This window comes from Diceros bicornis, chromosome 15 (genome assembly GCF_020826845.1).
Source record: "Diceros bicornis minor isolate mBicDic1 chromosome 15, mDicBic1.mat.cur, whole genome shotgun sequence".
Classification (NCBI taxonomy): Eukaryota; Metazoa; Chordata; class Mammalia; order Perissodactyla; family Rhinocerotidae; genus Diceros; species Diceros bicornis.
The window spans coordinates 63,091,434-63,105,645 of record NC_080754.1 but is presented as its reverse complement, the minus strand read 5'-3'; the positions used below and the strand labels follow the sequence as shown (position 1 = coordinate 63,105,645).

The window sequence follows — 14,212 nt, the reverse complement described above, 5'->3', positions numbered from 1 at the left end:
CAAGTAGCCCCTACTTGTCTTGCTATTCACAAAGGATAAGAGACACAGTTCCATTACATATTTGCTCCAGGGCACTAAAATGAAAGCAACACTTTTATTATTCAAGGAGGACTTAACGCTTAACGCAACCTCCCCATAAGACTATAGAAACTGCTCTCTTAACTAAGAGTGATGCCAACATATCTGCCTAGCAATGCCATTACACAAGAGTCAGTGGAAACAAACTAATTGTAAATCTCTATACAATAAAATTTTGCTCGTTTAAACTATAATAATAAAAATTTCAAATTAAAAACGATAAGATAATACTGTGGAATACAGATGAATGACTACATCAATCATCTAACTGCTACTGATACCAAATTTATAGATTTATAAAACCACAGCTTTGAAATAAATCATAAAAATAACCTGGTTCAAGGTCTGGCTACGTTCATTGAGTATATTCCAACCTAGATAAATTGTAATCCAGACTCTATTTCAACATCCCAAATGATGGGAAACTACTTTGTAAGTAGCCTGTTCTATCTTCTGATGGTTTTGTCTATCAAGAAATTGTTTCTCATGCTGACCCCTAATCTGCCTCCCTGGAGCATCCACTGGTCCTAGACCTCCTGATAACCATGTGGAACAATCCCAAGCCTCTTTCTAATATTTGAAGACAGCTATCAGGAAGCTCCATATCTTCTCTTCTCTAGGTCAACACTTGCAATTCCTTCAGCTGTTTCCCATATGACATAATTTTGAATTTGTTCCTCATGCTAGATCATTTTCTCTGACTTGTTCCGGTGTCCTGCATCTGTTTCAAAGTATGGTGCCCAATATTGAATACTTCAGTGTGGTTGGCACTCACTAAAACAGAGTAAGAGAGGACTCAAACTCCCCTCATTCTAACATCTCACTGGTAATAGCATTAGTAATATTTTCTAATGCAACCTTAGATCACAACGGTCCTTTGTATTTTTAGCAATTATATGTTGCTATTATGTACTATAACTGGCTTTTATGTTAAATAAAGCCCCTATTTAAAGAATACTGCAGTGTAAAACCATTTCTCATTACACTGAATATACCAATCCATTCCTTCCCACCTATGCCCCCTTTTTTAGAGAATCCACCTTCCACAGTACTGGCTGTTCTGTTTGGTAATGTGACTAAATCACCTCCCTCACCCATCCACCCTAGCCATGGCTGATGGGTGGATGAGGACTGGACATCAGACCCAGAAGAACCAAGCCCTAAACTGGGATGAGCCAACAAGGCCTATAAGTGTTGAAGACCTGGGCATTTAGGACACCTTTAGGGCAGCCATAATAGAGAAGAGTCATGTGCAAGGTATAGAGTAAGTCACGTTACTGGAATAAGAGAGGAGAATAAGCAGACATACAGAGAGAAGATAAGACAAAGACACTGTGGAACCAGAGTAAGAGAGAAAAAAATGGAACCAGTCACTGTCTTATACCCAGTAACCTTCCCACTCCTCACTTCAGTCCTCGTTGAGATCTAGCTGCCTTACTTGCCCTTTAGGATCCAAGCCCAATCTTCCTCCACTATTCTTTTTTCTCCCTTAAGCTACCCATTCCTTGCAACCAATAACATCCATTCTGTTATGTGAGTATTTGGTTTTACAGATCCAAGTGCAGAATGATAAATATAAATAAATAAATAATATATATTTATATATATATACACACACATATATAAATCTTAGATTCATACATATATATATATATATATATGAAGATATGTATGTCTTAGACTCAGCCTTTAGTTATTGACTTTGATATCCAGGAAATTCTAAGCTTTGTGTCTTTTTCAAAATTGATCCTTATAAGTTGTTTTATCCATTTAATTCATGGATTAAAAATGTTGAATATGGCAAAGTTGAGAACAGAACTCCACAGCATATCTTATCTCCTTGGTTTATTCTGATCCATTACTCAGCACATTTCAGGTGCAACTCTACAACTGGTTATTAAACTACCCAATTATCTTTACAACCAACCTATACTTGTTGCTATTGTCTTCAGGAATATTATGACAAACTTTGCCAAATGCCTTCATAAAGTCCATATATTCTATGCCTACTACAGTTCCTGGATCTAGTAACTCTACACAAAATGGAATGGCAAGGACTACATCTGGTTCTCTTAACGAACACAAAATTGGCCCAAGGGTTACTGTTTTCTCTAATGTGTTCTCACAAATCACCCTTTAATATTACATTTTAGAATCTTGTCTGGGATTGAAATTGAGTTCACTGGCCGTAATTCATGGCCGCTTTACATGGATTGGCATTTGTATATTATGCTCTTACTCTCTACATGTCCTCAAAGATCACCAAGATTAGCTCCGCAATCCCATTCAAAGGTACTATAAGTCCTCAAAAATATAATTCATTCAGGTCAAGAGACCCGAACTAATTCAGAGCAGATGGGTATTTTCTGACAATCCCTCTGCCCATTGTGAGTTTTGGTTCCTTCTCATCAATTTGAAAATTTTATTGCTTACTCCAAGGCACTTTCATCCTTAACCTTCTGCCTATTAATCACAGTTGCTGCTCCACTCCTGGCAAAGTGCCATATCCTTATTCTAAAGAAAATTCTTGCTGGGTGGAGCTTATTTGCAGCCTGACATATGAAACAGAAATGGTACAAACTTCACAGTTGTAAAAGCTATTAGAATGTTATTCCACCATACCAATCACTGGGGGGCCGGGGGTGGGGGCGGCGAAAGCTGAAATAAGTGAAGTAATACATTTTACACAACAGGTCTTCTAGAATTTCAGCAAAGAAAGCCAAAACATGATATTTTTTATGTTCTTGGAAACAAGACAACCAATTATAAGATAATAGGTCCATAAGGGTAGTCTCCAGACTTCACCTTGTACAACCTGAATCACTGAGTGATCTATGTTAAATAAGTACATTAAACAAAAGCTTTCAATACTATGAAATTGTAAATAATTTTCTGTAAGTAAAACTGCAACAGAAAAAATTTAATAACGCTTTCAAATTCTCACTGTCTGCATGGGCTAATTACTTAGGACATTTCTGTGAAACTTGAGAAGATATGAAATACTATAATTATGTTCCCAAATGAAGTAAGTAAAAGTCGTCTGTTTTTTTGTTAAATATAATTTGTGCTTCATACTTAAGACTTGGTGTTATATCATCTCCTCGTTTTGTAAGTAAAATAATGACATGCTGTCATTTTTGACAAAAGGGCTATCAGTAGCAGGATGTTTTTGCTTTCTGCAAGATGTACTTTGCAGTAGGCATCAACAAATGCAGAATATTAAACAAATGCAGAACCACTTAAATTATAAAATAAACTTCTCAAATGCAGTGTTTTTACTTTTAAAATTATAGTTATTTATATAAAAATGATGCAAATTTTTAAAAAGATTAAATTAGGCTTCAGATCCTTTTCAAAGCTTCTGTCTGTGCTTCAACTAGAAAAGGCACTCAGTAACCTCCTGCTGCCCAACTGAGGCATTCTCTGCTCCAAAAATTGTTCCTCCTTTCTTCCCCCACTCATTCAACGATTTTTGTGCTTGGACAAGGAGGAAAGAAACAGATAAACTATTCCATAAAGGTAAGAGTGACAGCAGTACAAAATGTTAACCCTTCTAAGAGGCTTTGCATTAAAAAAGATGCCTTTACTCAAAACCGTGAGTGTCTAGCTAGTGAATTTCATTCAGATTGGGAGAAACATTTTGAGATAGGACCCTTCCTCATTAATAAGTCAATTTGCTGCACGACCAATTTAAAAACCAATTTGGAAAAGAGAATCTACAAAAACCCCTACACCTACATTATACCTAATGGTGAAAAATTAAATGCTTTTTCCCTTAAGATCAGGAATAAGGCAAGGATATTTACTCTCTCTGCTCTTATTCAACATAATGCTGGAAGTTCTAGCCAGAGCAATAAGGCAAGAAGAGGAAATAAATGACATACATATCAAACAGGAAGAAACAAAACTGTCCCTATTTGAGATGACATGATTGTCTCCATAGAAAATCCCAAGGAATCTACAATAAAACTCCTAGAACTAAGAAGTTCAGCAAGGTCGATGATTCAAGATAAACATACAAAAACCAATTGTATTTCTATATACAGCCAGTGAACACATGGACAGTGACATTAAAAATACAGTACTGGGCCGGTCCCATGGCTTGGCTGTTGGGTGCGCGCTCTGCTGCTGGCGGCCCGGGTTCGGATCCCGGGCGCACACCGATGCATCGCTTGTCTGGCCATGCTGAGGTCGTGTCCCACATACGGCAACTAGAAGGCTGTGCAATGATAACATACAACTATCTACTGGGGCTTTGGGGAGAAAAAAGGAGGAGGATTGGTCATAGGTGTCAGCTCAGAGCCAGTCTTCCTCAGCAAAATGAGGAGGATTAGCATGGATGTTAGCTCAGGGCTGATCTTCCTCACAAAAAAAAAATATATATATACAGTACCAATTACAATTGCTCAAAAAAATGAAAAACTCAGGTGTAAATTGAAGAAAACATGCACAGGACTTATACGTTGAAAACTACAAAATGCTGATGAAAGAAATCAAAGGAAACCTAAATAAAATGGAGAGACATACCGTGTTTATGGGTTGGAAAACTCAAAATATTAAAAATATCAATTTTCCCCAAATTTATATATAGGTTTAACGTAATTCTTATCAAAATTCCAGCAAGATGTTTTTTAGATATAGACAGGATTATTCTCAAATTTATATGGAAAGGCAAAGGAACTGGAAAAGCTAAAACAATCTTGAAATAGAAGAATAAAGTGGGAGGAATGATTTTATCTGATTTCAAGACATACTATAATGTTACAGTAATCAAGACTGTGTGGTATTGGCAGAAGGACAGACACATAGATTAAGGGAATAGAATAGAGAACTCAGAAATAGATATACATACATGTGCCAATCTTATTTTTGTCAAAGGTGCAAAATCAATGAAGGAAAGATAGCCTTTTCAACAAACAGTGCTGGACAATTGGATATCCATAGGTTAAGAAAAAAAAAGAGAATCTTGACCTAAACCTCACACCCTATACAAAAATTAACTCAAGATGTATCATGGACTTAAATGTAAAACATAAAATATTATTTTAGGAGAAAATCTTCAGGATCTAAACTAGGCTGAGTTCATATACTTGATACCAAAAGCAAGATCCATAAATGGAAAAACTTATAACCTGGATTTCATCAGAATGTAAAACTTTTGCTCTGTAAAAGACCCTGTGAAGAGGATGAAAAGCTACAGATTAGGAAAAAAATTTGCAAACTACATATCTGACAAAGGACTAGTATATAGATCACATAAAGAACTCTCAAAACTCAACAGTAAAACAAAAAAATCCAATTAGAAAATGATCAAAGGACATGAAGAAATATTTCACCTAAGAGGATACAGAGATGCCAAATAAGCACATGAAAAGATATCCAACATCATCTGGCACTAGGAAATTGCAAATTAAAACCACAATGAGATATCACTGCACACCTATCAGAAAAGCTAAAATAAAAACTAATGACAACATCAAATGATGGTAAAGATACAGAGAAACTGGATGACTCATACACTGCTAGTGAGAATGTAAAGCGGTACAGCCTTCTAGAAAGTTTGGCAGTGCCTTAAAAAACTAAACATGCAACTACCATACAACCTAGCAATTGTACTTTTGGGCATTTATTCCAGGAAAATGAAAACATACGTTCACATAAAAACCTATACATGAATGTTTATAGCAGCTTTATACATAATAGCTAAAAACTGGAAAAAACCCCGATCTTCTTCAACAGGTTAAACAAACTGTAGTACATTCATACCACGGAATACCACTCAGCAATACAAAGGAATAAACTACCCATACATGCAATAACCTGAACAAAGCTCCAGAGAATTACACTGAGTAAAAAAGCTAATCCCAAAGGTTACACATTGCATGACTCCATTTATTTAACATTCTTGAAATACAAAATTATTGGAGACCAGATCAATGGTTGCCAGGGGTCATGAATTGGGGGTGGAGGTTGGGGGTGGAGGTGTGTGAAGGGGGTGGTTGAGGTGAATGAGGCTATAAAAGGGCAACATGAGGAACCCTTGTTGTGGCAGAAGTGTTCTATATCCTGACTATATCAATGTCAATATCCTGGTTGCGATATTGTAGTGCAGTTTTGACAGTTGTTACCATCAGGGGAAGCTGGGGTAAGGGTACATGGGATCTCTTGGTATCATTTCTTACAACTGCATGTGAATCTATAATGATCTCAAAATAAGAAGTTTAATTTTAAAATAATGAAAATAAAAACAAATCAATCTGGGACTAAAATACCAGAAATTAATCCATAAAGAAATTTATAGAGCAATTTCAAGAAATGTTGGTTTCATACATAAATTATACATAACACACCTATGTTTATCTAAATATGCTTCCAAAGTATATTTCCTCCAATATCTATTTTTCCCACTAGGAAACCTCATCTTAGTAAACTCTATGACCCTCTATGGCCAGCCAGCAAAAGTATTTTGGACTACAAATTGACAAATGCAGATTTTTCAAGATTGATAGTAATATTTTTCTGTGTTGTGTGTGAGGAAGATTAGCCCTGAGCTAACATCCGTTGCCAATTCTCCTCTTTTTTGCTGAGGAAGATTGGCCCTGGGCTAACGTCTGTGCCCATCTTCCTCTACTTTATAAGGGACGCTGCCATAGCATGGTTTGACAAGCGGTGCGTAGGTCCACACCCAGGATCCGAACTTGTGAACCCTGGGCCGCAGAAGCAGAGCACATGAACTTAACAGCTACGCCACCAGGCTGGCCCCTCATAGTAATATTTTTTTAAAAAATTTTTTCCTAATGAATTTCTTGGGTCACAATATTAAGTGAATGGTCTCTCCAAAAATTACACAGCAGCTTCTTTCTTTTACTGTTAGGTTTTAAAACTGCAATTGCTTAAAAACACAACATACATACCTGCGCCCACATACACACACCACTCCTGCTCCAGGATGCTAGTGCTAACAATTCCAGGACCATTTGCACTTTCTTTCTCCTCTACTTTAACTCAACACCAAATCTGACCCTAGCCACAGTGGCCCAAAACGACCTGGAAAATTAAGTTTATTTTTTCTGGCAATGACAACCTGTGCTTGGAAATATAAAACTGTTATTCCGAATAAATTTCAAAGTTCCAAAGTACTAAAATTACTTTGCTGAAACAGGACAAAATGAGCTGTTACTGCTAGGGAAAGGGATTGTTATCCCAGAAAGAACAGTGTGCTCTCCAGCCCTTGCACTGCCACTTCTGTTTTGTAAAATAAACAACTCTGGTCTCTTTATTTTACTTTGTGTCCTGTGGTAATAAATATCTCCTGAAGCTAAAATCCTATTACAAGTGTTCATTTTGTCACCATTTACAAAAACAAGAGATCAGTTTTACTTTTGCAAAATAGCCGATTTTTCCACTAGTTTGTTGGGGTGTTTTGACTTCTGTGTATGTTCCCTAGCAAAAACAGCAAAAGGAAAGTTGCTCATTGCTTTTTTTCTAAAAAGAGGAGTCCATATGCCTCTAAAATGTGTTGACATTCAGGAGGGGAAAAGATATAGAATTATTACTTTGCTGATCTGTTAGTGTTGTTTTAGTTTTAAGTTGTGATTTTAAGTTTGAAATCCTAAACACAGAACTGTACTACCATTACAAGCACATTCTGCTTTCAAAATGCTGGATGAAAATTCTAGTAAAGCTGTTGGTTATCGGAGGTCCGAGATAGGTAGGAGGCAGCTCAGTCTAGAGAGAGAGATTTAGAGACATGGTCCAAGCCCTGTAGAAGTAAACTGTCGAGTCTAGCAGCAGACAAAGGAGATGAGTGTGGTCTTGCTGTCCAGCCATGGGCCTGTGGTGCATTTTCTGTCACTTGGGGATATGGAAGTTTGAGATGTATCTTATGCTCAGTCAGAAACTGTGATAAAAAGCAAAAAGATCCAGGAATGGGAGTCAAAAGATTATCTTATCCTTTCTTCCCTAAGTTTCTCCAAGAAGATGAGACCGCGAGGAGATGATTTAACAATCTTAGCCCTCTGATCAGGCAATGAATTTTCTAACTACAGCTTATCATCATCAACACTCCCCTTCACACTTTCCCTTTGGTGCCATCTCCCTCACCACCTTTACTGTTTCTTGCAATTCTTTCTACTAGTATTTTGCTATTAATAGTACAGTGTAGTACAGTCATTTCCACATTCTTTATCACGTATCTTTCATGTAATTTATCAACCATCCCATTTCCATATCATACAGCAAAAGTACAGAAAGAAAGAAAGAGGAAAGGCTCCCCTCCCTTTCTCTTCCCTGATTTCTACACTAACCTTCCTTGCCTAGACACAAAAGAAAAAGGAAACACAGCAGGGGTTTCTCTAGAAAGAAAAGCCAGCATAAAAACTAACAAAAGTTAACAGGAGAACAAGAAAAAAAAAGCCTTTGAGAGATCTCTCTGTTACTGCACACTGATCCACCCGCCTCACATCCTTTTCTAACCAATAAAGAAATGGAGGACAATTTCCAAGCCATTATGAAAAAAAATGATTTGTTTTCTTACTAATGAAATGGTTCTAATCTAAAGTGTTCCTATTGTCATTATAAGTTGTCTATCTATCTAACATGATTCTGTATAGAATGATGTATGCAAGCTGACTAAATAGATAATACTGCCTGATCACTAGGCAACTTCACAAGTTTACATTAGGGACAGTCTAGATGAGTCAAACACAGGTAAGAAGTTATGGAAAACAAGTAACTGACTTGTTCTCAGACTGTGCTTTAACAGGCTGCGGGATGCACGTAGCATGTATACATTTTGGTTGCTTTATAATCAAGTACCCAGAACAGTGTCTGGCACACAACAGACAATGAATACTTGCTGTATAAATGTATATAACGTGGGTCTGAACAAGTGCACAGCCGCACTTTACATCTAAACATTCAGCAAGACGAAGGCTACAATCAGCATACTGGTCCAGGGCCCTAGGCCGCTGAGCTGCTCCTGGCGTCCCCACTTCTCTGCATTGTACGGACAGCTGCCTGCCATTCCTGCTTTGAGAATATAACTGTAGATATACGAAATGCTTGGTTTTAGCGTTTTTAAACAATTTACTTATAAAGTACCTTAAACATGAGAAAAAACATTCTACAACTCTCATAGAAACCTTGTCAAGATAAATACATACTCTTTCATGTATTCAAAACATTTACATTGTTAAACATTCTCTAACTTGGCCAGCTCTTTCTCACCAGGAAGCTTCTGTTCCCTTGGCCTGGGATGCTCTATTCCCCGTCTGTCTATGGAAACACTCACCATTCAGGGGCCAATCCCAGTTCCATCTCCTGCACAAAACTCCTCCCGTGACCATCCCCATTCTCAGAGAAGGCACTCTCTTATATGACATTTAAATCATACACTGTGTTTTAGAGTTATTTTTTTCATGTCATGATATATTCTCTTCCTGACAGATGATTGGCATCTGAAGTGTACTGTTTCTTGCAGATTGTTGTTTTATTTTTATTTGTTTTGTTGTTGTTGTTGTTGAGGAAGATTAGCCCTGAGCTAACATCCGTTGCCAATCCTTCTCTTTTTGCTGAGGAAGACTGGCCCTGGGCTAACATCCATGCCCATCTTCCTCTACTTTATATGTGGGACACAGCCACAGCATGGCTTTGACAACTGGTGTGTAGGTCCACGCCCAGGATCCAAAGCTGTAAAACTTGGGCTGCCTAAGCAGAGCGCACGAACTTAACCACTATGCCACCGGGCCGCCCCATTTTGTTCCTTTTAATCTCTACCACACCAGACTCATATATTGAAAGAACTCAGCTGAGGGAGAGAAGGACATTCCATGTCTTCAAACACATATAAGCACCATTTCTCAGATAAGCAGAGCATAGATGACCTCTCTCTCTCTCTTACACTCAACTTAAAAAGTGAAGTGAATTAAACACAATTGTTTGAAAGATCTTTTCTGGTAACTGAACTTCCCTTCCAGTTCCTGGTAGGTCACAGTTTACATAAATTTGAAGGACATATAGTAACAGTAAGCATCAAGTTCAATCAGTACATGCTAACAGGCAGCCCAAAGCAAGACGCACAGAGCACAAAAGCATATCTGAGAGTTGACTGCAATTTTTCATTAAGAAGTAACAGATTGGTGGTTATTAAGAGTTGACTATAGATTTACTGAACATCCTGAATGATTAATGATAGCTAAGGTTTGGGGTTTTAATTCACAATTTGTCAATTAGTTTCAAAGAGATATTTTTAAAATCACACTGTTAACAATGTAGACATTGCCAAACTAAACACGGGAGAAATGCTTTGCCTGTGGACAGATATGAACTAACACAGAGGAGAGTAGCATAGAAACTGTGAAGAAGAACTGATCGTCAACAGATTAAATGAGTGGTATAAATGAAAGGGCTTAAAACAGTGCCTGGTGCACGGTAAGTGGCAAGAATTAGGGTGAAACTGAAATAGATTCCCATAGAGAGAGAGACTTGAAAATTTAACATCATATAAAGTTACAAACTAATTACTAATTTCTGTGGTGGTTTACTCCTAATTATTTGTTTTGCAAATACAGAATAAGGATCACTTAAAATTTTAAACAGACCCATTTATTTCAAGTCTTTAAAAAAAAAAAGTTTTTTTCTGAAAAGCTGCTAGAAAAATATGTAAATATAGTATTTGGACATTCCCGGGCCCTTTTCTCACAAGGGCTACACAAACACCTGGTCAAACACTGCTGGAATCACATATCTGTCTTCTTTCGCAGGTCAAACATTCTTTGCACTGAATTGAATTCTGCAATTCTGACTATTATGATTATTCCCTCCCCCGTTCCACCAATTCAATGAAGATCTCCTAACCAAAACAAATATAAAACCTCTCAATTCACTTCCCTAGGTCTTAGAATTTTCTGTTAAAATGCTGTTAATGATTATGCTGTAATAACACAATATAATATCATACCTTCTGGATTTCTTCAGGTAATGCATGCATGGGAATGTGACGATCCATAATTTCCCAAAATATACTGAGGGAGCTCTGAAGTAAAATAATCTAAAAACATTGATGGCAATAGTCAGAATTGAAATAATTTGAAGGAAATTCAAATTAAAAGATATAAATTCCTGGGAGTATTTGGGGATGAATGGTGATAAGTGTTTCAACAGATGTTTGTTTCATCAACTCAATGTTACAAGGTACAACTGGGGTTTTCTCAGTTAGTTATTAGGTCAACAGAACAGGAAGGATCTACAGAGAGAGACTACTGACTTAGAAACGATATTTTCTTTCTTAGAACTTTACAGTCTAATTGTAATTTCTGTGGTGGTTTACTACTAATTATTTGTTTTGCAAGTATGGAATAAAGATCACTTAAAATTTTACAGAGACTCATTGATTTCAGTTATTTTAAAAAAACAAGTTTTTCTGAAAAGCTGGTAGAAAAATACCTAAATATACTCTTTTAGTTAAGCAGAGAAGAAAAACAATAGTGACATGAATGTTGGTTTAAATGATGAAGTACAGAAAAAAATATTTAGAGTTAGATTAAATATGATATGCAGGCACTGAACAGAGTCGTCACAGCATGAGAAGCCAAGCATCGATTTTACCTAAGATGGACATTTATATAACTTTTATGCAGATATTTTACTTTTAATAGATTTTCATTTTCTAATAAAACAATTCAATATAAAACTCCATGACTACTTCCATAAAACCACACAAGATGACTGGAGAAGCATTTTGAGTTTTTTTTTTAATCTTTCCCAAATATGGAGAAAGAATAGACAGTCCAGTTTCACGACTGAGAAATGTTTATACACATCTAAGGAGTGAGGGATGACGAGAGGCAGCAAAGTAAGATGAAACAGGCACAATTCCACAGCAGGGAAAAGGCCTGAGGGCCAGGAACAATCTAGGAGTTCAGGAAAGAAAAATGACTTATCTTTCTGATGGGAGTGGGGAATTAGTGAAGGCTTCCTGAGGCTGTTTGCTTCTGATCAGGGCAGGATTTTGACAAAGAGAGCCTGGAGAGGCATAGTGCTCTATCAGAGACAGCAACCTCAGCCACAGCAAGGTGGCAGGGAAATTGTAGTTGACAAAAATTCCTGCAGTGGCAGTATTTTTTTAAATCGTGCAACCATTGCTGGAAGAGAAAAGTCTCCATTCCCTGTGTTAGCACAAAGCCCCCTGTTTTAATGAGCAGATGTTTAAAACAAATAACTAATGGGCTGTCTTCCCATATAAACGTAACACAATGTAGTGTGTGTGTTTAGTAAAGTTAACTAGCATAGTTAACATAGGCCCACATGGCCAGGTGCATAATAACCTGTTGGCTGGCAGACTGTCTTGGTGATGTGGTAAGAGCTCATTATTCACAGAAGGCTCATTATTCTCATCTCTCCCTTTTTACAGTGGACTCACCATCAGTAAAATAAGATGGCATCATCTTAATTAAACTCTATTGGGAATAGAATTTTTCCTAAAATTACCAACTAAATCTCCTTTTAAAATTCCACCCAAAAAATTACTTGGGAGCATGGATCTAGTGACAGTATAAAGAAGGCACCAGTGGAACAGTTTTTATTTAGTATCTTCATTGTCTGTGATTCTATTCCAACTTGTGGCCTTACTATACCAAAGGGGAAGAATTGGCAGGTTCTGATTACTGAGGAAAAATTAAAAAAAAAATATCCTGCCAACCCAGAAAATCTCTCCACAATGCAGAAATAAAAGTTTTTTTATAGAATAAGCATTTAACTAGACTGTGACGCACATCACGGCCAATTGGCTAATGAGATTACAAAGAAAGAAATCCCACTCTTTATACAGCCAAGCAGATACAATCCATTACATACATTTCTCAAGATAAACGTCAACTTGTCCTCCACACAGCTTGCTATACACTCTCTCATGGTTCATTTTAAATTCACCCGGTAATTGAAGTAGCCATTCGTGCTAGCTAGTTGCGTTTGTTCTCAAGAATACATATCTCTACGACAAAGCACTTGGTTACCAGAAGTAAGGCCCCTAGGCTAAACTTCCAGTGATACGTAGAGAGGGGCGCTATCTTCCTTGACGTTGACCTGTTACAGAAATGGCTCCCAGGTCCTCGAGAAAATACATTCTGGGTCTTTAAAAGATTTGCATACATATTAAAGAAAAAGAGGAAGCATTCACAATTATGAGGTTTCTCAAGAAAGGGAGGGGGAAGGTCTCTTTCTTTTTTGGCAACAGGAAAAAATTTTAATTTTTAATTTACCCTTGTATTACTTCGTGTTTTATCAAATGAGTCCCTTTTATTCTTTCCCATTACACACGTGTAGACTGCTCTTCGGCAAGGGGTGTGGCGACAACTGGCAGCAGGTACGTAGGCATCTGTGAGCCTAACAGGATCACGAGGAGATGTCAAAAACACACGTCCTCGACTGCTGCTTCCGACGCCCTTCCTCACACCAGCGTCAGGCTGGGCCATCAGCTCCCGCTCGGCGTTCAGGCCCCCCCCGCGGAGAACCGCTGGCCCGGCGCGAGTCACCGCACCGCGCGCGGCGGCGCCGGGGCCAGTGCGGAAGTGCACGTCCCCAGACTCGCCTGGCGCGGCGGGATTTGCCCAACAGAGACCAACTGCGAGGCCGGCCGGCGCTGCTGGCAGGGTCTCAGTCTGCGCCGCTCTAACCCGTTCCCTGGGCCCCGCGGGCAGGAAGAGGAGGAGGAGGGTGCGGGGGGCGCGAGCCGCGCGCTCCGGGGGAGAGGAGGGCGCCGGACCGGGCGGGCTCGGAGACAGGCGGGGGGCGCAGGAGACGAGGCGGGGCGCGGGCCCAGCTCTGCTTTCCGGCCCTCTCCCGGGGCCAGCCCGCCTCCACTCCGGAACCGCGTCCCGGGTACCGGGTCATCCGGGGCTCACGGAAGACATTCATTGTCTCTCACCTAGACCTCGACTCCGCCGGGTGCGAAACGGCTTCCCCGGTCTCCCGGGAGACCGGGCCGCACGTCGTCTTGACGTCAGGGCGCGGTGACGTCGCGGCCCACGCCGCTCGCCAACGCGGAAGCGGGGCTCTGCTGCCCGGCCCCGGCCCAGCGCGCAGGCGGAAGCGGGAAAGCTCGTGGCGGGGACTGGAGGGAAAGGCTCCTCTTACG

The 14,212-nt window shown here is 39.0% G+C and overlaps 1 protein-coding gene across 1 annotated transcript in view; it reads right to left on the bottom strand.

Annotated features, from left to right (window-relative positions):
- The window catches only part of LEKR1 (leucine, glutamate and lysine rich 1), a 185,409-nt gene extending 171,459 nt beyond the window's left edge, over window positions 1-13,950 (bottom strand). Inside the window, exons 1-2 of the mRNA XM_058556444.1 lie at window positions 13,338-13,950; window positions 11,039-11,128 (exon numbers count right to left, since the gene is read on the bottom strand). Coding sequence (XP_058412427.1) covers window positions 11,039-11,128; window positions 13,338-13,550 — 303 coding nt within the window. The 5' untranslated portion in view covers window positions 13,551-13,950. The remainder of the gene's footprint in view (window positions 1-11,038; window positions 11,129-13,337) is intronic.
- Between the last annotated feature and the right edge of the window lie 262 nt (window positions 13,951-14,212).